At 47.2% G+C, this 27,201-nt stretch overlaps 1 protein-coding gene across 1 annotated transcript; it reads left to right on the top strand.

Annotated features, from left to right (window-relative positions):
* Positions 1-3,434: 3,434 nt before the first annotated feature.
* LOC142583702 (uncharacterized) lies at positions 3,435-26,761 on the top strand. Its single transcript, XM_075694189.1, has 6 exons — positions 3,435-3,618; positions 13,846-13,940; positions 21,434-21,502; positions 21,663-21,831; positions 23,049-23,239; positions 26,687-26,761. The coding sequence occupies exons 1-6, from the start codon at positions 3,558-3,560 to the stop codon at positions 26,759-26,761; spliced, it is 660 nt and encodes a 219-aa protein (XP_075550304.1). The 5' UTR covers positions 3,435-3,557.
* Positions 26,762-27,201: the final 440 nt, after the last annotated feature.

Here is a 27,201-nt window from a genome sequence, read left to right as displayed (position 1 = left end):
TCCCTCTAACCGCTACCACATTGATCTGCTTCTTATGTGCCAGTTTCTTCCGTTCCCTCCTCAGGTCTAGGCTAATTCGAGTTCTTACCATTCTATGTTCACTGCAGCGCACCTTGCTGAGTACGTCCACATCCTGTATCATGCTTGGGTTAGCACAGAGTATGAAGTCTATTTCATTTCTAGTCTCGCCGTTCGGGCTCCTCCACGTCCACTTTCGGCTATTCCGCTTGCGTAAGAAGGTATTCATTATCCGCATATTATTGTGTTTCGTAAACTCTACTAATAACTTTCCCCTGCTATTCCTAGTGCCTATGGCATATTCCCTCACAGCCTTGTCTCAAGCCTGCTTCTTGCCTACCTTCGCATTGAAGTCGTCCGTCAGTATAGCGTATTTTGTTTTCACTCTACCCGTCGCCGATTGCACGTCCTCATTGAAGCTTTCGACTTCCTGGTCATCATGACTGGATGTAAGGGCGTAGACCTGTACAACCTTCATGTTGTACCTCTTATTAAGTTTTACAAGACCTGCCACCCTCTCGTTAATGCTATAGAATTCCTGTATGTTACCAGCTATATTCTTATTAATCAGGAATCCGACTCCTAGTTCTCGTCGCTCCGCTAAGCCCCGGTAGCAGAGGACGTGCCCGCTTTTTAGCACTGTATATGCTTGTTTTGGCCTGCTAACTTCACTCAGCCCATGTGGGCATGCGTGACTCTCACGCCTCCCCTGAGATTTAGTTATCCCGCATGGCTCGTCTCCTGCAGGGCGGCTTCGCCCGCCGCGTGGCCTGGCGCCCGCGGCGGTCGGGTGGTACAAGCGCGGTGCGAGAGATGGCGCGAGCGTCGCACCGCTGCGGGGTTACTCGGCGTCGGGAGACAAGGCGCTCGTGCTGTTGGGTTCGAGACAGGAAGCGGGACGGCCGTGCCGCACGTGCAGCGACCCTCTTGCCCGGCGGGTCGGCGCGCGGCGGGGACGTATCCCGCGTGCGCGCCGACCCATGCTTCTGCGAGACCGCCTCGCGTGGCCGCCCTCGAACGCGCCACGATTCGCGTGACCATACACGCGAACGACCAGGCCTTGGGATCCAGCATGGGGCGAACATATTCGCTCGCTTCCGGTCGCGGTGAGTCAGACTTCTAGATTTGTCGCGCGCCCATCGGCATGTTTTGTGGATAGCAGCTCGGCTAGCAGGCACTGATCTATGAAAGGTGCAATAAATGCCCTTGTGATTGTTTGCACTACTGTGTTGTCGTTCCTTTGTCCCAAGAGCACGGGTGTGAGAGGACCCCACACCCATTATATCCCATTTACTGCCCTCTAATTCCTCCAATAGGACTGCTAGACTAGCCTCACTAGATAACGTTTTAGCGTTAAACGTTGCCAGGTTCATATTCCAATGGCGGTCTGTCCGAAGTGTGGCCTTATCCTGGTGACCAGAACCGGTAACGCACTCCCTCACCAGAGCAGGATTGGCCACCCTTGTGCAGTACTTGGCCGCAACCTCCTATATGAAGGTTTAGACGCTCGCAATAGCACAGCGAATTCGATCTCTCCATTAAAATATATTTTTCTCATTGGTTTGACAGCGGGCGTCACAAGAAAGCTTACCCAGCCCTTCTATTAACCAAGAGAGTACTTGCGAGAGCAACTTCGTGGACGTTGTCTGCGAAAGAGATCTGGGCCATTTCGATTAATGGTTCACTTGCGACAGACCTGCAGACCGGTGGCAATGAACCGCAGCGCGCAGTTCCTTCATCTCCGTGGAAGGGCCACTGGTACGCTTGTACCCGAGTCTCCTCCATTTCGTAGCGTAGCCTGCACAAGGTTTGCTCACAAAGCCGATGGTGGTGGCGCACATAACAACCGTCATCTTTTCGAACGCGTATCGCATTTCCAGCCTTCGTCACCACCGAAACAGCAACGCCAAGCAGACGACGAAGGGGAGTAATAGTCTCTGAAGCAACCAACGCTCGCGCGTGCGACGCCCGAGTGTCTTCGGGCAGCGCCATGGCCAGGGTCGCGAGCCAATAGCGAGCCATTGCAACTTAACCGAAAGCAAACTTTCTGTGCTCTGGTTCCGCTCGCAGCCGACGATGGGCTCGCTAGATACCGATTGACAGTTGCGCGACGCATCCATACTTCGCGGTGTGAACGGGGTTTCTAGCAGCCGGTGACCCGGAAAAGGAAGCAAAGTTCGCTTTGAAATATCGTTGCCGTAACTTTTTTGTTATAGTGTCCAAATTAATGATCCAGCAACGCTTGCCATCGAGTGACAAAACCAGATCTCGAAGGCTATGCTGTTTGTTTGTGAGTTGCATGCGCGAAACATTATTGCAGAGCCACAGGCATGTTCTGGCCACCATGCCCCAGAATATCCATTTTAGTTGCCGAATTTTCGTACACGTAGCGGTCAATCTTGGTTTGGCCGGCCACACTGGAGCGAGCAAAGTAGGCCAGCAATCAATGACTGAACGTAAAACTATTTAAGCTAGCTGTCACGGGCAGGACAAGGTAAATATACCTGGTACCGAAGCTTCCACAGGAGCGCATACGTTCAAAACATGGCGCTTCATCCGCGGTTAATGGGGCTTAGCGGCATCTGAATGTGGAGGGAACACTTCCGGTGGAAGAAAAAGTAATGTGACGCCATATCCGTTAAAAACAGAAGTGACGTCGTTTTGTTTTCGAAGGCGCGAAATTTGTTTTGCTGGCCTGTCTTTAGAGCTATATATTCAAATACCCCGCCATTCGACTTGATGGACGTTTCGAGTTTTCAGCCCGGAAAGCGATGCAGGAAAAGGCCAGCCGTACGGTTGTCGAAATCGCACCCCTGCACAGAACGTACTTTCTTTGGAGGCCGACGAAAGCTTTAGGTGCAGAGTGCTGGTCCTATCGTCGGACGCCAAGCCCGTCGGCCAGCTCAGTCGCAGGAAAACAACTAAACAATTATCTGGCGGTCGTAACTCAATACTTTTGACTGAATAGGTTAAGAAGCGACGAAGCTAACCACGTCACCACATTCAGAGAAACGTCGACAAGCAAAAAAGCACAACGGGTGAGGGGGGCGGATTTCGACAGGTGAACTTTACGAGCGCGCTTTTCTGCACATTTTAAGAGGTGCATTGCATTGCGAGTGATAGCGGCGTAAACGCCCCCTGTAACAATGGGCGCTAAAAAGAAATGTATTTGCTAATCATAATAAAATTAAATAAAGGTGTAGTTTATTAACTCGTCACGAATATATAAAATTGATCACGAATCTTATTTTTGTTGAATGAATGTAACTGCGGCTCGCTTGAATAAAAGAACGCTTTCTCTTTGCTAGTGTTTGTTCCCTACAAACATAGTCGCGCTTCAATCGCTGCTCCCATAACCACCGTTACCTGATGTCGGTGACAATTTGTACTGAACCGCTTTTCGCCCGCAGCTTCGCGACGTATTTGGATCGACCTTGGGAAGGAGTTCAGTAATACTAGTTTTAGAGCTATCTACTCGTATGTGCTCCTGCGACTGATTTCGGCCTCGATCCAACCCGACTGTTGCATCCACTACCGCAATGGCTGCACAAGTGGGAGGGCTCCGAATTGGTTCCAGCGTCGACATTGAACGAAGCGACGGTGAGGCTTCGCCTTGAGCGGACTTCTTTGTTTTTTTTTAACGTAAGCCTATAGTGAAGCGAGGAAGCACACGCTTAACCGCAATGAAAGTAACAGGAGAGGCTGACCCTCTTTCTGAGTGATGCTCGTTTTTCTTTTTTTTTTATATTGAAGTCAGATGAATGGTCGCACCATGTTCGGAGTGTTTGACTGTTACACTAGGCGCCCGAACGGTTGTTGATGCGGCCTAATTGTTTTAACGTGAATTACTCATGATTATCATAAAAATTTCGCCCCAAGCAATCTTCATTATCCTGAATATTCCTAATAACTCTTAGTCAATAATCGTTACTCTTAAGAAATTTGTTTTAATTAATGCGCATTAGGCCTCCTTACTATTCAGCGTAAAGCAGTCCTATTTAGGCTTATTTCAACGTTCCTAAGTTCAGTAGTTTTTATTAACCTTAATTACTCCTAATACCCATTTAGTACTAACTATAGATGGTTGTATTCATAAATCTCAATAGTCACGCGTAGTCATAAGCCATTCTCGTGTATACCTGCATAGACTGCATATATACCTAAGCAGCGCATCCTGTCATACGTTAGCGAGACGGACGGACGGACTGGCAGATTACCGAGGGAAGTAGCCCTAGCATGCTTTCGCTTTAAAAGGTGTCTTGCGCGCATTTCAGAAAGCTCCGAGGCAGGCTAGTGTTTCGTGTGCACTTCCGTGATGTGACGCCGTAACTTAGCGGAATCGAGGCCGTGTCATCGGAAAGCACGGGAGAGCGCAACACTGCTGCAATATAAGCGCGACCATCGACAATTGCCCACCAATGCGCCACTTCTTTTCCTGAACGCGTCGAGGCATAATCCACGGTTCTAGAAGACCTGAAAAAGAAAAGTTTAATCTACTAGGCTTATAAAGGAATTCGTGTCAACACGGGAGTGTGCGATGAGTGATTGCTGATGTAGACTGCTCACTTCGTCTCAGACCAAGGTCTCTCTTTCGCTCATCAACCTCATACTTCATTTAACATCGTTCATCTCTTATTAACCATTTAACCTCAAACCTTTTGTTTAACTCATTAAAATTCTGCCTCTTGCGTGGTGCGTTTTCTTTCCTGAATTTTTTTGTTTAATTTCGCGCATTGACGCTGAGCTGTTCCATTTGGCATTTGTTTCCTTGCCGATTTATTAATTAGTCGTCTTACATTCATTGTGTTGTTCCGGGTTCTGTACATTCGTGTTTTATTTGATCTACAACATATCGCGAAGCCGCATCTCCTCTTTAATGTGTTATCTGGGGGACAGATAGGAGCAGCGTGACCAATGAATTCTTATCACGCTGATGCGACTACGGCTGCGGCCGTTGCCATGATTCCAGTGGAGGCTCATGATAAAAGACGTCACGGTAATCTGCGTATGATAGCTAAAAACAGGAAACGCTTCTTCTCTTATGGCTGGAGCATGAACTGGCATGGAGCAAGAAAACTTGGTGGCATTTGCAGTTCAGGGGCCGAATCTTATAACGGTTCGGAATACGAACCGTCCGCTTCGCCGCTTACGTCATTAGATGTGCCACTCCTAAGCCGGCGGTGGAAGAAGGGGAGTACGCGACCAATATATGAGAGGGTGCCACCTCTGAAGTGTACGTCATTATATGACGAGCTAATCGAGGAATTGCAGAATGTTTCTGCTTGCTAAATGAATGTAAAATATAAATTAAATATTATACGCCAAGTTTTGAAATATAAACTTGTGGTGTCGGGCGTTTACGCAATGCAGAAGTAATTTATTAATGTCATTCTTTTTCATTCGCAGCCCACTGGCGGTATCGTAAACGTAAATGAGTTGGCCACGGAGTTGGCAGAGCGCAGGGCTATGTCGTCTGCTACCAGGAGCTCGCACGATGCATGCAACAGGAACGCACTACCAGCACGACAAAACCGTGAACTGGTTCTTAGGGACACCTTTACTAGCCGACTATATCAATTTTCCTTCTTTTTTCGCCCTTCGTCATCGGCTCGGACATGACTCGCTCGCCGCCGCGCTGCCGCTATCCCTGCAATCTGCCCCACGGCGCGTCGCGTGATAGAAGCAGTGGAACTTAAATCGAACATTACGGTATACGGGCCCAGCATTGCCTGCGCGAAGTCAAATCGAAGAGTGTGGTGCTGACGGTGCGCGCTGTGCCGTGAAATTGAGAAACAAAGTATGACACTCCCGAACTAGAGAAAAAAGGGCAGTCATATAAGAGAGCTCCACAATACCTTCCCGTCCTGACTGTATAGTTTTATCAGCCGAACGAAGGAAGCACTGAACCAGCCTAGGTTGAACCCTTCTGATTGCTGAACGGCGATCTGCGAGCTATTCACACTGGCGATAGCACTGGGAATTCAATCTCACCATGCAAATATCTCCTTGGCATTGACTTTGAAGCTGAAGTCACGGCAAAGCTGACCCAGCCCTTCAACCGGCCAAGACAGTAATTGCGAGAGAAACTTTGTGGACAATGCCGGCAGCAGAGATCTAGGCAATTCCGATTAATGCTTCGCCTCCGACTGAGCTCTGGGAGCTGCAGGCCGGTGCCGATGAACCGCAGCGCGCAATATCCCTTCCTCTGCGTGGAATGGCCACTCGTACGCTTGCACCCGAGTCTCCTCCATTTGATAGCGTAGGCTGCAAAAGGTCTACTTAGAAAGCCAGAAAGGGCGGTGCAACTCATTATCCGTCACTTCTTCGAAAGCGTGTCGCATTTTCAGCCGTGGTCGACACCGAAAGAGCAACGCCAAGCAGACGACGAAGGCAAGCAATAGCCTCCGAAGCAACCAACGCACGCGCGCGCGACGCCCGCACGTCTCCGGGGACGCGCGACCGGCGCGCGCGGCCAGGGTCACAAGCCAACAGCCAAGCCACAGCAACGGAACCCAAAGTGGACTACCCCTTCTCCGGTCCCTACGACCGGTTCGCTTTGAAGATGATTGACAGATGCGTGCCGTATTCGAAAATTGCGATACCGCCCTGCTGCCTCTGACGACCTGTGACGTAATCAAAATTTTGGCCAATCAGGTGAGTCCAAAGGAACGGTTCCCCAACCGAACCGTTATAAGATTCGGCCCCAGCTTTGTTTACTCGGTTTCCGCTCAGCTCGATGGCGGTCGTGCCGCGAAGCCTGCTTGTAGCCACGTCTCAATCGCGCTCTTCCTTGTTTCTTCCTCACGTTGCCTTTCGTAGCCTTTCGCTGGTGATAGGACACGTCGCGACTTTCCAGTGCTATATGTCTGCCTTTGTGGGCCGCTTGTCATTTTCTGTCTTTTTTGCATGTCCTCCTGCTTATCACGCTCATCTCGTCACATGTCGCCGAGACTTTGGCTTTTTCGTACATATCTGGTTGTGTTGTCGTTATGGGTTTATTTTAATGCTGTGACTCGATGACGCATTATTCTTCGTTTCGCACTGCAATCTTTCCAGAGCATTCGCGAGCTCTTGTCTGTCATGCGTAAATTTTCATGTTTTCGCTTCTCTCGAATTGAAGGATTGCGCTCTCGGCGTATAAAAAAGGCCAAGCCCTGTCATCTGCACCTGATGACCCCAAGAAGCGATGATCTGAGGCGGGGTGAACACGTAAGCCAGTGGCTCCGCTCCACGGAGGGCTAGTCGCGCCTGCGCAACCGCGCATTGAAACTACCGCGCGCAGGTTCGTTTTTTTCCCGTCTGTTAGAGAAAAGCCGCTTAAACTTCGTTAAGTAGCAGCACGCTTTGAAGAATGCCGCCTCCTCCTCGTGCGGTCTGACCGAGGCCGACGCCGCGTCGCTGTTGGCCTAATAGCATCACCTGAGCCCTCGCGCCGTTCGTCAGCGCCATTGTTGCTCGAGAAGCGTCTACGGAGTGGCGAGGAGCGCATGTTGGCGCCATTTCTACACTCGAGCAGTGTAGGCGCTGCCACGGTCGAGGAGGGAGCGTGAAAGAGTGGAGAAACGAGAAGTGAAGACGGAGGAGGAGAGTGTCGCTACTTTACGAAGTTTAGGGGGCTTTATTCTATATTGTGCTGGTGCACTAAGCTGCGTGCGGAGAATCGAAACTTCGCTGGCAGCAGTGACTTGTTGCTCGAGGAGGGTCGTACGAAGTCTTCCTTGCGGTACTACGTCTCATGTCGGTGGATGCGCCACCCTGAGCAAATGAGCTGCATCGCCTACAACAAACATTAGTTTTAACGCAAAATTTACTCGTTAAGCGAACCGCTGGAATTACAGAGAGACGAGATTGTAAGCCCCCTCCTCCACACCAAAAAAACATTCGCCGACGCCTAGCATATCTTAAGGCTCAAATTCGGGAAAGCAGTGGCGTTTTGCGTGCTGTACACAAAGTAGTTTCGGTCGATAGGCTAAACACCGATTGCGATAGCAAGTTAGTAGATAGCTACACGGAGTAAGGGTAGTAGTTTCATCTGCCGTGTAAGCTTGCAAACATTCTCACTAACTAAATTAACAATGATAGAATATGCAGGCGCGACTGAACAGACGCGCGTTCACATTCTACCATATGGCTTCAAACCAACTACCCTGCCAACGTGTTTTTGCTAAATTAACGAGCACGGTGTAACGCGCGCACAGGTAAACATGACCACATCTTGCTCGATGAGCTCGGAAACTCGCTGTCAAAATGCTGGAGTGAGTAATCGCGGCACCAGCAGCGATCGGATTGACCTTCGCGCATCTCGCTTCAACGCGAACGAAACGTCGTAAGTGCTGCGCACACGAAGCTACGTGCACTCTGCAAGCATCTCAGATCGCTTTGAAGATGTGCATGTGCCGTAAACAGCAGCCGCCGCAGACCGTCCCCGTGCCTCGCGCGCGATAGCAAAGGGCGCGCTCCCGGCCCGCATTCACTCGCACGAGCGAGATTAGGCTGCTTTCGCCGGCTCACCCTCGCACACTTTCACTCGCACATACCGCACACGGCGCGCGGTGACGAATTTATCGCCCTTGGACTAAGCGCGCAGCCTCACGGCTACGGCAGAGAGAGAGAGAGGGAGCAGCTGATAATGGAAAGGTAGGGAGGTTAATCAGGACTGAGCCCGGTTGGCTACCCTACACTGGGGAAAGGGAAAAGGGGACGGAAAGATTAGAAGAGCAAGTCTACTGGGGATATCGTTCGGTCACTCAGTCCGGATCAGACACTGACTCAATTTAGTAGCTTTAAAATATTGCAGCAGCGCTTCTATGGCGACGGCAGAAATGCGCCTGGGGTGTCCATATAATCGCTATTACAATGAAAGCAAGGTTGTCTTCCGGGCGACGGTAGTTTGCTACCACAGAGAAGGAAATTGTTCTACATTCAAATTATTTGCAAAGCCGTGAAGGTTCGGCAAGCCCAGGGTATGTAGCAGGCGACAGGAAGCAACGCATTCGGATATCACCGCGCAGCTTTGCTTCAATGCGTCAACACGCAGTCTGCACTGGCGCTTCACGAAGCCTAGGCATTCTCTCGATTGTTCACGAACTATAAAGAAGGGTAGGCGGTCAGTTTAATTTTTGTTAAATTCCGCCCCGCTACCCTGACGGTGGCGCGTTAGCGTGACGACACGTATTTCAAATATTTTCTGGTATTTGCGTCATTGTGGCTCTGTAATAGCCCAGGCTTTCCTTGTGGAATACACGTCCGTTAATACAGGAGACTTGCAGTTGGTTGCAAAATATGCTGAGCTGGTTGATCTTCTTTATAAAGACAGCGCAAATAGGACTGCTGGACGAACATTAGTCATTCATCTTTCTATTCTGTCGCCGTCCCATTCGTGCTGCCTTTAATTGCATACGAAGCATCACTGCCAAAGCTACTCCATCGCTCCGATGATCACGCTATCACGACACCCGTTCTGTGGCAAATTTGTTACGGTTTTCTCTTGGTTCGAATTTTTTTCTTTCGCTTTCAGTTTTTTTAAATGAATTCCCGCAGAGCTAAAGAAACGTAGCCCAACATTTTAGACGTGCAGTCCTTGAAGGAAGATGCCTTAGTTTTCGACCCAAATGACCCCATGATAAACTTACAAGAAAAAAATACTGCGATTAGGCAGCGCATTTGTAAGCAAGTGGCAGTACACTGCTTCGGCGATGTGATTATACACTTCAAAGGCTTTTTGCCCAAAATCACTGACGTTGTACTACAGACATCAAGTGGCTATAAAACGTCGGAGTTGAGTGCGGCGTTGGGTATTCGTAGCAGCAGTGACCGGTGTGTATGCCGCAGTAAATGCGAAAGGTGTCTAGTAAACATCCATTAACCACTACGCGCTGTGCAGTATATTTTGCAAGGACGAACTTTAAAGTTACTTTTTTTCGTGGTTGTGTCCAGTTTTACGGGTTTTTCCATACTCTGCGTGTTATATGCGCCAATGATTATTTAAAAGTAATAAGTGATCTGTGCATTTTCAATGGCTGGTGTGCATTTTTTAACACTTTCCTCTCCGTCCTCATTCTAACCCCTATCTCCCAACCCCAGTGTAGGGTAGCAAACCGGACACTAATATCTGGTTAGCCTCCCTGCCTTTGCCTTTTATCTTTCTCTACCTCAACGGCCGTGTTGTGTGAAGCACCTTTTTTTGGTGGCCGACGAAGTTTGGTGTTGCGGGAAAGATAGTTTTCTCTTTTGTGCTGATTTAATGTTAGATAAATTTACATACCTTATTCCGCACTGGTTTAGGCGCGGAAGTCCCTTGCCGGCCGTAATTTTGCTATTCTCGTATGCATGTTCTCTCCTCAGCAGCTGAATCTGACACGCAGAGGAGGCAAGGTCATCAGTTTGATGGTGCTGTATATAGACCGGTATTTGCCGCTGTAGTTAGAAGAAGGGAGCGTAATGTGTTCTGCACAATTACGGGATGGCGTTCGTACGTTGCTGCTGGTAGTTTAGTGTTATCAAGTATCTTCACAATTTGCAAAATCTTTTTTGTGCCCTGCGGTATCGTAAACGTGGGTAATTAATTCATTTATTTGTACCTCTAATGACCAAGGCACGCGAATTTACACGTGCGCTGGAGTGGAGCACAGCGTATTTCGGAAGAGTGTTCCTCGTTTGCAGTGAAAACAGCCGCATAAAAAAAAGGGAGGGGAGGGGGGTGAACGGAAGCAGTTGAGCGGCAGTCTGAGCCGGCGAGGTTTGACAACATTTGCATGGTTTGTGCAGCAGCGACAGTGAGCCTCGAGAATACACGAGACACTAAAAGCGAATGGTAAAGCCTGTGGTTAAGGCACATCCTGCGTCTAAGACGCTTCAGCTCATGATAAGTAAGATGTGCGTCAGATTTAGTTTTGGAAAGCCGTTGTGATATGAGTAATAAGAGTAAATTAGCCAAATGCGTGGTTATAAACTCAAAGTCCATGAGAAAGGAAATATTTTTCTGAGTCCCGAATTGAGCATGCACGTTACAATTAAGTGAGCCGATTTTGAATAGTCTGGTGGTTTTTCTTAGAAGAGAGCCGGACGCTAGTACTGTTGAAGGTATCAAGCAGTGCGGTTTGCTTCGTTAGCGATATTTTCTGCGCGAGAACCAAGAAACAATGGTTCACAGGGTGATGCCAGGTGCCTCCATGTATCGACAGAAGATATTTCGGCCTTGCAGATGACTTACTTCATGGGGCTGAAATGTTTCCTGCGTGTAAAAAAAAGAGTAATATTTTCTTAGTGTTCCGTAATATTAGCCAGTGCCTACATCTAACGATGTCTTAAAGTGATGGGGTGTCATTGTCATTATGGGTGGGACAATAAACCACGCAATCTGCGAAGAGAGGTGTGTTAGCAGAAATGATAGCATGAAGGTCAATCGTGCAAATCAGAAAACTGGTTACTCTGGTACTGCCTTCAAGTACCCCGGGTAGAACGTGGATTCTAGTCGAGCAATTATTACTAGCATAAGCGAACATCTCTCTATTAGTCAAAAAAATAAAGATCCACTCTAAGGCAAAGAGGATTAGGGCTTAATCGATACATTTTTAGAAGCTACTCATGGCGTATTTTGTCAAAAGCTTTTTCGAAATCATAGATCGCGTCGACTGTAATGATTAGGTCATGATTAGAGCTTAGGTAATTAACACCGGCGTTATTTGTGCATTAAAAGTGAAACCGTGACAAAAACCGAACAATAAAAACTTGTGTCTAAGTACATTGCGTGGTTCATTAGTATGCAACCACACTGCTTAGGGAAAGAGCAGTAACTGGGGCATGACTGCCATCTCTAGGGCTGGCATAATCTTTTCCACCTTGCAGCCGTTGAGCACCACTCCTAATAAGAAGTGATTAAAGAGATGATGCAGAATTTCACTGCAAATCTATTGTGTTTATTTACAATGGTAAGTTTGTGCCACCCACACGTGACGGGAATTATAAATTGGAATGCTTCATTTGTGTCCTGCCTGCAGAACCAAAGGTAGTACAGGGAATATTGTGATACTGATGGACACTTATATTCATGATCAAGCTGTTTAATAAAAATATATGTATAGGAGTTATAATGTGCTGCGCAGTTTGTCAGGAATACGCGGGCGTTCGTTATCTTATAGGGCCACTAGTTGCGAGCGACTGGGATTTCTAACTTTGCAGAACTGCTCCGGGTGATTACATAATTTGTTTCGAAAAGTTCACGACAAGAAAAGTGCTTTTAGTGTTGTTAAAAAGCGATTTCTATTTTTTTTCAACACCGTACGTCTGCCACGCGCTTTTAGTGCTTATTATATATTTATTTCTTCGCGCACTTTCAAAGCCGGTGGGCATTACAGAGAGGAGTGGTGAATACATATGAAATCATTGGCTACCGTATTGAAATCAGCGGTGTCACAGATGGCAGTGGGGGAGGTGGGAAGGTGATTCCAGTCGATGGTAGTCCATGGCGTCCACGAGTGAATGTACGAGAGGACTTGGTGGTACCGCTGCCGTCATTTGGTGATCGGACACCAGGTAAAATGTACGATTGGCGAAGGCACAGTTCGTCTTTAAGAGCGGAATCGGAATTGTGAATCTTAGGAAAGAGGGCTAAGTGCGTAAACTTCTGACGTAAGACCAAGTCTGGAAAACCGAGCGTCGGTTTCATTGACGGTACACCTGCAATGCCCAAATTCGATAAAATCAAGCGGGTGTCCCTGTTCTGAAGCGATTGGAGAAGATTCGCTTGATTTGCTCGATGCGACGCGGAACCACCTGAAGAGACGCGGCTTTTCAGGTGGCTCTGCGTCGAGTCGCTGGCGTTTGGCCGCGTTCTCCCAGTTGTAAACCTTGGGATCATCGCGGCGACGGCGCCTGGCTTCCGCCTCGTTGATGGGTCGGATTGTCGACGGATACGCATGACTTCTGCATGCCGTTGCCGATACGCGGGATCGCATCGTTTCAGACGCCCGTTCATAAATCGCAAGGGGCTATGCAACTTCAGGAAATATCTTCGTTCAACTTCAACGTTCAACAAATACAATCCTAAACAAGCAATCCAAGCACATATGCGTAGCATCCGGTCGCTCAGCATATTCGGGATTCTTTTCGTGGTCCTTGGGTTTGGACTTTGACTTCGATTCAGTTTTCATCGGGGGTAAGCTTCGCGTTCAACCATCTTTAAGAAACGGTATTTGATTTTTCTTTCGTGAGCTACACTTAATGGTATTTTATCATAAGCTTGACCTACTCCGAGGTTGCGTTTCATTTCGTCAGTGCTAAGTGTCACCAGACTGCGGCACGGTTCAGGTGGAATTTCGAAATTTCAACTGCCAATTTTCTACCACCCCAAATGGGCTCAAACTTTGCTTGCTTCCTGTGTGATGCGTACGGCATTACATATAACGCAAATTTAGAGACGAATAATTTCGATTCATGGCTCCATAAGACGAGATAAAGTATTTACTTCAGAGCAGAATCGGCATTCCGTACAAAGTAAATTTCAAACTACTTCTTAACCCTTTCTTTTTCTCGTCGCGGGCATAAGTTAAATGATTCTGTAATGCTAGCTTTTTCATGAGAAATTTTATTCGCGAACTGATCAAAACTAAAAACCTGCTCCAGCGTATGCTAGCGTGGGGTTTGTATTGTCTTTACGCTTGAATTACAGTTTGACGGTTTGGCCGTAGTTTTAGCATGACTGGTAGGTTAGATTTTGTGGGGATAACCAGGTAATTTTTCGCCATGTTAAATGATTGCAAGTTTCACTTGAACTGTGTCATCCTTCAGATTCCTAACGTTACAGTGTTCCTTGATTTCTGCTTGCAGGGCGCATTCATTCGGCCACGGTGGTCAGCATAGACAAGAATAAGCAATGCATATTGGCGCAGTGGGAAGAGCAGGGGGAGGTAATGCGCAAGGAGGTAAGTGCATGCTTCCGAGTACACTTCACTGTAATGGTGTTCTGCCGCGCACTCCAAGTGATTGAGTGTTTAATGATGTAGTGATGAGTGTTTAATGATGTTGTATGGTCGGGTGGAAGTCATTGTTGGGAGGGAAGGAAGTTGCTGAAAATGGGCGAAAGGAGACCGTTTCAAGGTCCTTCTGAACTGAAGTCGTATAGAGATGTGTATCGAATGAAAAACATTCAAGGTCTCTATTTCAGACGGGTATTGCGAATTTCGTATCCGAAGATCCGTATGGATCTGGATATCCTCATTTGGTTTTCACCATCGGCGGTGAAGTGCTCCATTTTGAACATTTTACAGAAAACCTTGTTGCTTCCTGTCCCTGGGTACGTAGTTTGCCATTAGTTTACCACATAACTTTGCCGAATTCGCTGTAAAGTTTACAAATTGGGCATCTGTCTCGTATTAGATGAATGCAGCCGTGTTTTACAAAAGTATTACAAGATATATTCTGTACGCAGAAAAAATTTCAAAGTTGTTGAAGAATGGGGCGAACAAGACTAAAGAGAAAAAAGGCAGGCATATACGACGCAATGTTACAATCTCAATCACGAGAACCTTGTTTAAGCTAGCGAGATATCAGCAGGAACAGATTGCCCGAACATGACGTCATCGCCTGTAGCTGTTAGCAATCTGCATCGGAAGGCTAAGTCGATGTATGATGCCTGTTGAAGGAAGATTGTTGTGAGGAGTACGACACATATCTGAATACGTCATATTGCGATTAGCAGTAGTTGGCAACTCCATACGGCGATAAGTGTGTTTTGGGGGGTGAAAATAAAAAATAATGTCAGAAGCTAACATTAGCTTCTGACATTTCATCAGTCAATTATTCAACAGTTAAAGAATTGATTTCAAGCATTTGTAAAGCAAAACTATTTTCTCATCACTGACTACATTAGAAAGTTTGTATCTTTACACTGCACATTGTATTATTGAGTTTGATTACAAAGACGGCTCGAATAAAACAATTGTTTTATTCGGCGCCGTCTTTGTAATCATGCTTAACCAACTAGCCCGCCAACACATGCTCAGAGGCTCGGTATTATTGAGAGCACAAAGGAATCATTAAAATCAACTAAATAGTATGTTCGCCAGTTCGGGGCTCTTGAGAGCATACCTAGTTGCGCTTTATCGCATGAAGCTTGGAAGGCTGCCTTGTTGGTAATATCTGTCCATATTTTACACCAAAATTAGAAATGCGTACATCTAAAAATAATAGTTCTAAATGTCGTGTTGAAACATTTTATTGCAAGTGATCCTGTTAACCTGGACAAAAATTTGAATTCTGAGAGATGCTGCGTGCTGTGGCATGTTGTATCCACTGTAGATGCAAGAAAGATGAGGGCATTTTGGCTAACGTTCGTCAGGGTCATTGACACCGGGTGTGATGCGCGTGCGCCGACGACCAATTGAAAGTTCATTGCACAAACCTACATGCCGTTACGGATGCTGCAACGAGTAGCACGGTGCTCGATGCATTAGAAGTTCGGTTCTTCGTTTTTGGGTTTTATATCTCTCGAAATTTAGAGACAAAGTCGGTTATTTGTAAAGGGAAAAACTGGAGAGAAATGGGCAGCTGGGTTGTCAAGTTCGGGAGTTCTCTGATAACATTCAGAAACATTCAGCACTAACAATGGTCTCCATTTGACTTAAGCAAGCGAAATCGAGACTGGGATACATAGCGCAAAAGATGACACAGGGACAAGCAGAACACAGGACGAGCGCTCTCACGAGCGCTCGTCCTGTGTTCTGCTTGTCCCTGTGTCATCTTTTGCGCTATGTATCCCAGTCTGAATGTATCCCACCAACACGCCCAAACTTCTTCCCTGCTCAAGCGAAATTGCTCACAGGAACATGTAATGGCAAAGAGAGCTGCTTGCTAATCATGTGGAGCTCACCTATAGAAGAGCGCGTTCCCGAACATTACAACATTGCGAAGGCAAGGCTTAAAGAAAACAACTAAAGACTAGCTTGACAGCCCTCACTTTACATCCTTCTCTACATATTTTAATAAAGTTGTGCACACGGGCATGCTTCGTAGGATACACAATGCTTTTACTTCCCTTTTAAGCCCTTGATGACGCACTGTTGCGCTCAATATGAGCTGCAACACGCGAGCAATGGCTGCAGCTATGCTCTGGCGAAAGCAGTGGTGAGGGGAGGGGGGTTTCGCCATTCCAGAAATGCGCGTACCCCGCGATTTTCGCCGTATGCTTTCTTCGCATGACGATAATAGCATATTCATCAGAACAGCTCTTAGGTCTTAATGACCTGAACTTTGTCAATCCTTCGTCAATGACCGGAACTTCGTCGAACCGTTGCCCCCGCGTTCGCCTGCGTGCGGACTAGTGCGGACGTGTGCAGGACAGGTCTTGTCACTAAATTTAGTGTACGCTAAATCGGCACGAGCGGATCGCACGCGCACTCCGATTAGACGATCGACATGGTCTGTTGGCAGCTGGCAACCGTTGGGCACAGCAAAGGTGTACGAGGTTGACACCTATCGTCAACAGCAGACAGTGGTATATTTTTGTTGATTTAACTTTGACTTTGATTTTATTGAAATTTAGAAAATATGCAGTTGTCCAGATGAACAGGGCTAAAGGTGACACACGTGGCCACCTGACTAGGCCCTAGACACGCTGCATTCACGCAGGCACAGATTCGACATGGTGAGTTACGAAGTACAAATTTTTACAGGAAGACTACAACAAATCACATACAGCAATATACGTACACCGTACATTCAAATCAATTTAATTTAAATTTGAAACAACTACAAACATGTTCACTTGACCAAAAAATAACAATGCAAGAAATCCTAACTGGATCTCTTAAACAATTAAAAAAATTTTCACTTGACAAAGACAAGAAAACAAAGGAAAAGATCCTAACTGGTTTATACAAGATTAAAAAAAAATCTCTTTGCCTGGATGCACTTCGAAGACAAGCACGCTGTATGGTGTATGTAGTGTGGCTTCTTCTGGCATGCACTCCTAATTCTTGGTGTCAGTGCGATTACCAACCCACTGCTTCAATGGACATTGAATGGGACAAGTTAAAGGATCAGTCAGTACCAACTAACCCAACGCCTAACGTTGCTGAAGTTGAATGGGCCTTGCGATTGGCTTTGCATGAAATGTTACGTGCTTTGTAAACAGGAAGTGCACAGGGATGAGTGATACTTTTTCTCTTGTTCTTACATTGTTCAACATGGAACCGAAGAGCAACGGCAATTTTTCCTTTTCGCAAGGAAGACCTGATCAGTCCCCATGAAGATTGTGCACAAACGAAGGCCTCCAAACAGGCTGTCGCTCGCGAGAAAGCCGATGGTCTGTGTAAGGAGACAAACGCCACTTCTTCGAGAAAGGGATAGTCTCGGTATCGCCGACATCGTGGCATATTGGTGCACCTACGCGCATGTGCCATCCAGCTACTGCCGGTTGACTAAACGAACACTCGCATAATGTTACGGAGCTGCAATGAGAACACTCGCGAAACCGCTGCAGGTTGAGCTCGCGAAACCGCTGCAGGTTGCTATCGGAAGTGCTAGCTAGTGCGGTGTGCGCCCTGCTAGGGCCAGGGTGAACTTCTGAGCGCGCTCTAGGTTTGACGACCATTTGCTTATTTTTGTCCGTCGTACAGGTGTACGTACTCTTTTATAGCTTGCTTTAACTTTACTGAACATTGCTTTGCTCATAGCGCCGCCTTTTTCTGCTTGTCAGGTGGTACACGCGAACGCTTTCATGTAGAAACGCCGCTTCAAATTTTCTGCTGGATTTTGTATGTTCCAGGGCATAAACTAGGAACATTTTCTAAAAATATTGAATTTTTTTTCAAATATCTGCTATTCTATTCGAGAACCGAATCCATGACAGTGGTAGATTCTTTACTTGAAAGCTCCATTTGACTGCTTTCACGCTCGCAGTTACCCAGCTTATCCACGTACTTGGGCCACGAGCTTTATCTAAGCTGCTGTCTGACCTACAGACAACTTCACCAATACGTAGGCGATAGTAGTAAATACGCATTCTCACCATTCTCCCAAAATGAATGTACCAACGGGACACAACCTGTTATTGACGTTTAAAATCACTGCTTACTTTGACCATAATCGTCAGCAGATTCTGCAAATGTCCCGAACGAGCGAGCGAACGACCCTCCAACCACGAAAACTACGAAAGCGCCAAAGAAAGGTATTCGCGTATACAATGGACTCTAGTTAAAGACAACCGCCAGGCAGTTTCATACAATTACTAAAAGTAACTCTGGCGCTAGTGAATACGGGAGCTGCGAGGAGGGCAGTTCAGCCAGCATGGCTATGGTGGGCAGTACATAGATTTGCCTAAGCTTCGTCGTTCTGACTTTAAAAGGCTTCGAGACTCGTAAGGTGACTAAATTGAAGATAGTACTGCGTTAGAATTCATCACAAATTATCAAAACTGTCCGACGGCAGGATTCGAGCAAAGGCCCTCTAGCTCAAAAGCTCGATATTGAAACCGTTAAGCCATGGAAACGAGTACAAGCGGAATCGCTCTAAGCAGCAGCGATTATGCGCGCTTGCAGGGTAATGTTACCTTCTACAATGATAAAAGTAAAAATTAATTTGAAATTTAGGCGAATGGAGGCACACATAAAGAGCAATAAGCGAAGCCGCAGGAACGCGTAAAGCCACACACCCGAAGCGAAATATATGTAATCCATTATTCTCATGATGAATGAATGATCGAAGCGCCACACTTTCCTCTAGTAATTGTTGGAAGCTATGCCTCGAGGGCAGAGGTAAATAGGATGCGTTTATCCAGTTTTTTTATTTTGATTTCTTGAAATGCTTTTTTAAACGAGGCAAATACAAGTTCGAGAAGAACCTCTGTTGTCAGAGCTGCTACAAAGTTTCAGTATGCACGCAGTGACTAACTGGAGTTAGCAACCCACAAAATAAATACCTACAAAAAATCGTGTAGTAAAAACATGTACCTCTTTAAGTGGAGCAACCACTCTCCAAGCAATCGGTAACGTGGATCTTAGTCTCCACCGTGAGCTGATTTCGCAGGTGTTTGAGTGCGCCCCATCGGAAACGCTGCGCATACTCGCGGCTCACTATCAATGCCATCGCGAAGAAACCGCAGCAACTCGCAACAACTTTACTGGTTAGAACTGCAGATAGTTAAGCTTGTAGGTAATCATTCATTATGAAAGACGGTAAGGCATGCAGATACGAACACAAAAGGCATTTGTGGAGTCTGGTTCCCTTGCGTCTGTGTCTGCACGCCTCGCCTGCTTTCATGATCTACGTTAGAGGTACAGCCGCTCTAACCGTGGCAACAACTAAAACCAGAAAAAATTGTCTCGCCTGTGGCGTGGAGCACTGGCGAGAACTCGCGAAGAGGAAAGCCGCAAATGGTTATGTGTGTCGTGATGCCGCTGAGATTGGACGCAGTTTCTTTTTCGGCAATATCATTATCTGCGTTGACCCGGAGTTTGAGTGAAAATGAAGGCGCTTCTGTTTAGTGAAGGTTCTTTGCAATTTCTGTGTGCGACTCAAACGAGCCATAAACCAGTGGGTCTGCAGAGTGTGTGTGTGTGGGGGGGGGGGTGTGGGGGTGTGTGTGGGTGTGGGTGTGTGGGGGGGTGTGTGTGTGGGGGGGTGTGTGTGTGGGGGGGTGTGGGTGTGGGGGTGTGTGTGTGTGTGGGTGTGTGTGTGTGGGGGGGGGGGGTGTGTCTGTGTGTGTGTGTGTGGGTGTGTGTGTGTGTGTGTGGGGGGGGTGTGTCTGTGTGTGTGTGTGTGTGTGTGTGTGTGTGTGTGTGTGTGTGGGTGTGTGGGGGTGTGTCTGTGTGTGTGTGTGTGTGTGTGTGTGTGTGTGGGGGTGTGGGTGTGGGTTTGGGTTTGGGTGTGTGTGGGTGTGGGTGTGTGTGTGTGTGGGTGTGGCTGTGTGTGCGCGCGCGTGGGTGCGTGTGTAAAGCGATAAAGCCTGGTCCAAGTCAAGAGCTGCAACTGGACGTATGACCACTGATATACCAATAGACAAGTGGTCCCGCCAGAGGATGCAGCGTATCCTATAGGAAGTGCAAAAAAACGTGGCTCCTGTACATGCCTTATACATGACGCGACTCCAGCTATAGCGTCTGCTGAGCCCTCTTACCTTCTCTCAAGCACGTCTGCACCACCGCACCGAAGCCGCTATGCGATGGAGGCCCGTGCGGCTCGCATGGAGCAAATGCGTGCTACGAATGGCCTACGCCACACCACCTAAGTGGTCGAAAAAAATGCCATGATAATAATTCCAACATATCAAACTGAACACCAATTGCACACCCATCGTTAAAACATATTTTGTCGCACTAACATCGCCAATCGTCTCCAAAGAATGCATGTGACGTGAAATATTTTTAAGGTTTTATACCTCCGCTGTCAGTCGTATCCAATGTGATTGCTCAAGAACAGGCGCATTCCCATCAGCAAATAGTGGGTGCCGAAGTGGTCTGTGCGGGCCCATACCTAGTGGCACACACTTACCCACGTTGTCGACTACGCCAGACAGCAGCCATGTGCAATGTGTGGCTCGGAACAAGCGGAGTGGCCGATGTTGTCTACTGAGGAATACCGCTCCCGGGACATGCGCACTGGGCAAGTTCTCTATCCGTGACTCTAGACGTATATACCGCTGGTAAGCGCCGAACAATTTTAGAGCAAGCTGTGCTTTGCAAAAAAATTAAGAAAATGGCGATGGAAGCTGTGTCGTCCTTGTGTGGCAATACAAGGCGCTAAACAGAGCGCCACTAGCTTCGAGCATGTTTACTGGGACACCTTGTTCGTGCGAGACAAACCCGAAAAAATAATTTAGCTGAAAAGGTCACTGCGATTCGTAAACACTGCGTTGCTTTTAAATCTTTTTTCTGCCTGGTTTTCCTACGCCTTATGTGCTGTATTAAAGCGTAAATTGTAAGCAAAGGGCGTGTGTATATTGGAAAAGTGCGGGCTAAGGGCAAATATAAAGAAAATGCATATTCGCCTCTTCCTCTTGCCAAATCTCCGCTGTATTTGTGATATCCGTGAGTACTGCTTATAAATTTGAAGGATTACAGGTTGGCAGGTATGGATTACAGGCCCAATGTGTGAAGTATTCTTGCACGTCACGTTGCTGTTTCATGATATGGGGACCTAGTTTACCTGTTGATTTCGTTTTAGTATCCAGTTGCGTGTGCCGTTCCCTGCTATGACAGCCATATTTTCATTTAGACTAAATGATTTCTACCTCGGTACTGATTTCGCCAAGTATGTGAGAGTGCCAACAGCTGTCTTGTCAAGGAATTTACATTTCTAGGGGTGCCGGAGTCGGTGCAGGTAACAGAGCGCTGCTAGGCAAATGGTGGCCGGCACCAACATTTTGTACAACAGTCTTTCTACCTGGTAAATGACTTCGGTTTTTACTTTTGCATTTCAGCTTCAGTTCAACATAGTTTTTGAGCTGAACCCGGAACTCCGGAACGTGAACCCGAGTTCTGTTAAAAAGGCAAGTTCTTCATATTTTCGCTTTTGTAGATGATGTGCAAGTATGCCTGAACTAAAAAAAAAATACGAAATGTTCGTAAGGCAATCCGTAAAATTAGCCTGGAAAAATTACTCTTCGGATACTATTGAATTGACTTTTGCCCTGCATACACTGTGTGCAGCTGCCGAGGCGTACGCAAGTGCCAGTGGTGTCGGCAAATTTCGGCGCCAATCATGACCGGTGTAGCCTGGCTGGACCATCAATGCCTCGTCAGAGCCTTCACGACAGCGCCCTGCGGCCACCACCCACACCAGTTACCCTGGTGAAGCTCAGAAGCACCTCTTCCTCCAGTCAGTACTTATGTTTTAAGATAAAATGAACAACGTTTAAACGAGTCATCGCACACCCAACTCTTATGCCGTGTGTCGGCTAACTTTCGACAAGTTGTTCAACGAAAAAACATATTTAAAAAACAAAGTGAAAGATGCGATTGTGAGATCTACGTGGTGACCCGCCGTGGAGGCGTAGTCGCTTTGGTGTTGCGCTGCCAAGTCGGCATCGTGGGATAAAATCCCGCCTGTGGCGGCCGAATTTAGACAGCGAAAATTATAAAAGCACCCGTTTACCGTGCATTAGGTGGACATTAAAGAAGCCCGGGTGGTGAAAATTAATCCGGTCTTTCCACTACTGCATGCCTTAGAATCATATCGCGGTTTGAGCACGTAAAACTTTATAATATATAATGTATATACAAGGTGTCCTAACTATTATGCACTAACATTTAAAAAAAGAGCAGTTGCGTCACACGAAGAAAACCTTGTACAAATTGTTCCAGTGCAGGGCAGTAGACGCCAGTACTTTTTCGTTACTCAAACTTAGGTAAATGTAATTATCTAATTTGGGAATTACTGTGACAATTATGAACATGTCACTGAGGCATTTGTAGAGACTGCCAAGGGACATCTAACTGCGGTATTTTTAGCGAAATATTACTTGCGCACTAATTTTCCGATTGATAAATAAATCCCGCAAAATCTGAAAAATACCACGGGACTATACTCCCACCCGCATCATAAAGCAGCGCCCTCGAACAGGCTCCTTCTCATATAGCGAGAACAAAATAAAGGAAACAAAAGATCGTGATCAAGCTAGCATTTTAACTGCCGCGCCCTGACCGAAGCAACACGTCGCGTTTGGTGTTAGTTGGAAACAAGCTGTGATGGCTGTTGTCTTAGCGCAGATAAAGTGTACGGATGGTTCTTTTTTGTTTTGCAACAGAACCTATTGCCACGAAAACGAATTGACAACGCCAGTGCAAAGGGTTAAAGGTGCGTTCAGTTACCTCACATTCTCCATGTTTTTCTCTAATGAGCAGAAGGCAGGCATGATCCTTGCCTTGGGAGCTGCAAATGAGAATAGGAAGGCCGCAAAATATGTCATGGCAGTGTGGTGGTAGACCAAACCCATTGACGAACAGAAATGATGAAAACCTGGGACAAGACGGTATCTTCAAGAAACAGCGGCGGAGGACTCTATCTGTGCCCAAGCCTACGTGCGGATGTTCCAGAATTTATGGCCTCAAACCCTCATGCTACCGTGCGGGATGTGGCTGCCCAGGTACCACTTTCCAAGTCAACAGTTTATGGGATTATAAATGACCTGGCCTTTCACCAGTACCACCTCAACCTGCACGAATGCTTGGAAGACGAGGCCTGCACAATAGTCTCGGTTTCTCGAACTGGGCCCTCACAAAAGCGGGTCAGTCACAGTATATTTCGAACAACATCGTATGGATAAATTAAGCCTTCTGGCAGAAACTGCAGGCAACTTTGCATAATGCACATTATTGGAGTGATTCCAATCCACACTGGGTGAAGCGCACTGGTCACCAGTACCAGTGGTCGTTCAGTGTCTGCTGAAAAATAGTTGGTCCCGTCTTTTTCGATCACACATCCACTGGACGGCGGTTCGTGCTCTAACTCCTTTAAGGAGTGGTGAATAAGCTTGAGCGGAGCCCCACTGTCACGTTTTCCACTTGTGTGGCATTAGCGAGAGGGGGTGGCACACAGCAGCAGTCGAGCACAGAGCGACTTTGTATGCGCAATGCAATGGAAATCAGGGGCCTGTAAATTGGCCGGCTAGGTCACCTGACCTCTTGTAACGAAAAAGAGTAAACTATGCCTCAGCAGCATCGCTACCGGCATGAGCTCGTGGTTGCTGTCCTTGGCAGAACGCAGAAAAGAAAAGGAAAGAAAGGGCGGGGGAAGCCAGGGCGACTCCAAGACAGAAAAAAGAGAGAAAGAACAAGAAAGAGGAAAAAAAATTAAGACGGGGGCCTGGAGGCGCGTTCGGAATGCGAGAGTTTAGGAAGCATTTAGGGGTGTCGTTGGCGGCATGTTCTTGTGGCATTAGAAGAAACGGTCAGGCGGTCAGTGCGCGAGTAACACAAAAGAAAAAAAAACGAGATGAAAGAGTGACTTGAGTAGCATAGCAGCAATACGTCGAGTAATCTTGAAGTACTTAAGATGGCGACGAGGAGTCTGCAGTGCAATGTATGGGGTGACTGAAAGGCACCGGCATGGTATTTCAAAGGGTATTGCCCCAGTCGCTCAGCGTAGGTGTCGTTACAGCGGCATCCAAAAATGGCGATACCCTTGTTGAGGCTCCGAAAAAGGCATATTTACTTCGGAATGTGTTGGTGAGGGGGCTTCAAAAATATATATAAAGAAAAAAGAAGGGAAAAGAGAGGGGGGACCGAAACAGGAATAAGAAACAGGAGGGTGACTGACGTGCGCGGGTGAAGCGGGCGGGGGCAAGTGTACATGAAATAAGGGGTTCGTACAGTTGATATAGGTGTAAAAACCTTAGAGTATATTGGATCGAGCAGTTTGGAAAAATTTGGAAAAATTTTTCGAACGGAAGAGTAGGTGAGGTTAAGAATTGAGGTTAGCTGGTGGCATAACGTGTTTTGTATCTTAGTTGATGATATGAGAATTTCAGATTTAGGTTACCGCTTTTAGAGATTATAAGTTGCCGCGTGCCAAATTAATTCCCGTCGGGTGTAGGCAATTAAACTTGTGTATGAGGTATGATTCCGTATACTTCCTTTCGCGAGGGGAACGGAAATTTGCTTGTAGCATATAGAGCCTTGCTTTGTCAAATATGACAATGTTCATTAAAGTGGCTGGCTACTGCTTTGGGTAAATTGTGTTTTGTGTCCGCGCGGTGACCGTTGAGTCTTGTGTGAATTTGTTGTCCAGTCTCACCTATGTATTGTTTACTACAAGCGGCGCATTCTAGACAGTAGACTACGTTGCTTGATGTGCAGGTGAAAGTCGAAGTTACCTTGTGTGCGTAATTCGACGCTGTACTTTTTACTGTAGTGGTAGAATGAGTATGTTTGCATGTGGAGCACCTGAGGCGGCCACAAGGATTGGTTCCCAACTTCCTCGTTGTCTTTAGTTTGGCGTGTACAAGAACATCTTTAAAATAAGTGTTGCGTCTGTAGGCTACCCTGGGAGGGTCGGGAAAAATCTTAATGTTCTGGTTGCTGGTGAGAATTAGGTAGTACTTACTGAGGATGCTATTCACATTTGGGAGTTCGTTTGAGAATTTAGTAGTAATAAGTGGCGCCGTTCTTGTGACCCTCGGGCGGGGCTTGAGGACCTCGTCTCGATCAAGTTTGGTTGCAGCGGTGTAGGCTGTTTGAAGGTCACTGTTTGGGTGGTTCCTGTTTGATAGGGTTTCTTTAAGGTGATCTAGTCTATCTATGTAGTCTTGGTTTTCAACGCAAATGCGACGTAGTCGTGTGGCTTGGCCTTTAAGGATGCCTTGTTTGCAATGTCTGGGATGGTGGCTGCTATATTCTAGGTACTGTTGTTTGTCGAAAGGTTTCCTATACAGCGTTGTCTCTAGCTCCCCATTGTCAATGTATATTGTTGTGTCCAGAATGTTGATGCGCTCAATTGGATTCTGAGGTGAATTTTATTGTTGGGTGAAAAGAGTTTAGAAATCCTACATATTTATCTAGACTGTCTTGACCATGTCCCCATATTATGAGTATGTCGTCTATGTATCGTAGGTGTGTGTGGGGCTTGGAAGTGCAGCGCGATAGGAAATATGTTTCTAGAATCCCCATAAATATGTTCGCGTAGGTTGGTGCAAAAGGCGTACCCATGCTTGTAGCATGTACCAGTGCCACAAGAACACGCCGCCAACGATACCCCTAAATGCTTCCTAACCTCCCGCATCCCCTACGTGCCACCAGGCCCCCGTCTTTCTCAAAATGTTTTTCCTCTTTCTTGTTCTTTCTCACTTTTTTCAGTCTTGGTGTCGCCCTGGCTCCCCCCCCCCTTTTTTTCCCCTTTTTTTTCTGTCTTACTTTTTTTTTCTTTTCTCCCCACGCTCCTACTCTTCCGCTCTTGTCGCCCACGTGTTGGGAACGAAGCTCACAGACGTCGGACGACAGCGCTCATTTCCTCTGAAGTCTCTCCCTTTAAAACCAGCCGCGAGCGGCAACACCCGCACGTGACGTCACTGCACTAACCGTATAAAACTAGCAAGCCCAGGATGACAAGGCCGCCTTTGAAGAAGATGGGCCCTCCTATCGAAACATTGGCCAGCCTTTCTGAGGCATCTTATCCCTGTTTACAAACTTCATACCACACGACGGTTTATAGGAATTCATCCTAATGCCTTTCGGTCTGTCTAACTCTCCAGCCGCTTTTGAGAGTATGATGGTTAATGTTTTGCGCGGCCTCGAAATGAAACACCGGTCTATGCTACCTGGATGACGTAGTTGTCTTTTCCGCTGATTTCCAAACACATCTCAGCCGCCTGGAGCACGTCCTGAAATGCCTCAGGGATGCGGGACTTTACGTCTACTTAAAAATAAATGTCATTTCGGCGCTCGAAAGCTCACTATTCTCGGCCATGTTTTATCGCGAGACGGCATCCTTCCGGATCCAGCCAAGCTGCGCGCTGTCGCCGAATTTCCACAACCAAAGAAATTAAAAGAGCTTCAAAATTTGGTTGGTGTATGTTCGTATTTGCAGCGTTTCGTTCAAAATCCCCCCTCCATTAGCGTAGCCCTGGCAGCCCTTCTAAGTGGCGACAAAGAACTTCCCGCTTGGGAACCCGCCTGAGATTACGCCTCAACGAAATTACGCCCCCTGCTAACCTCGCCGCCTATCCTCCGCCACTTAGATCCTGCTGCCCCACCCGAGGTTCACACCGATGCCAGCAGCATCGGACTCGGCGCCGTACTCGCCGAATGAATAGCTGGGTTCGATGAATATGCCGTCGCCTACGCGAGCCGAACTCTGACGAAGGCCTAGGCTAATTATTCGGTTAGAGAGTGTGTTTAGCCATTATTTAGGCCCCCGAAAAATTCCGTCTTTATTTGTGTGGTCACCCTTTCGATGTCGCTGACCACCACGCGCTTTGTTCGCTGTCCACCCTTGAGGACCCCTCTCGCCGACTTGCTCGCTGGGCCCTTAGGCTACTAGAGTACAACATCCGCGTTCTCTACCGTTCCGGCCGCAAATACACGGATTCTGACGCATTTTCTCTCTGTGGCCTCCGCTGAAAGCGCTTGCCTATCCGCCCTTGAGCCCACACTTATATATCATGCACTGCGCAACATGCCGTCGGAGCAGCGCAAAGATCCCTGGTGCTATCAGCACCTTTTCTGATCCATCCACCTCTTCACCCTCTCAAGC

This window comes from Dermacentor variabilis, chromosome 5, assembly GCF_050947875.1.
Source record: "Dermacentor variabilis isolate Ectoservices chromosome 5, ASM5094787v1, whole genome shotgun sequence".
Taxonomy (NCBI): Eukaryota; Metazoa; Arthropoda; class Arachnida; order Ixodida; family Ixodidae; genus Dermacentor; species Dermacentor variabilis.
Note: the sequence above shows the minus strand (reverse complement) of the source record. Positions and strands in the feature narration are given on the sequence as shown.

Bases quoted from the DNA above. Each gene is read 5' to 3' on its own strand.
- LOC142583702 (XM_075694189.1), top strand. From the start codon at position 3,558: ATGGCTGCACAAGTGGGAGGGCTCCGAATTGGTTCCAGCGTCGACATT. The intron at 21,503-21,662 runs GCAAGTTCTTCA...CACTGTGTGCAG, and splicing joins ACCCGAGTTCTGTTAAAAAG to CTGCCGAGGCGTACGCAAGT. The intron at 21,832-23,048 runs GTCAGTACTTAT...CGGATGTTCCAG, and splicing joins CAGAAGCACCTCTTCCTCCA to AATTTATGGCCTCAAACCCT.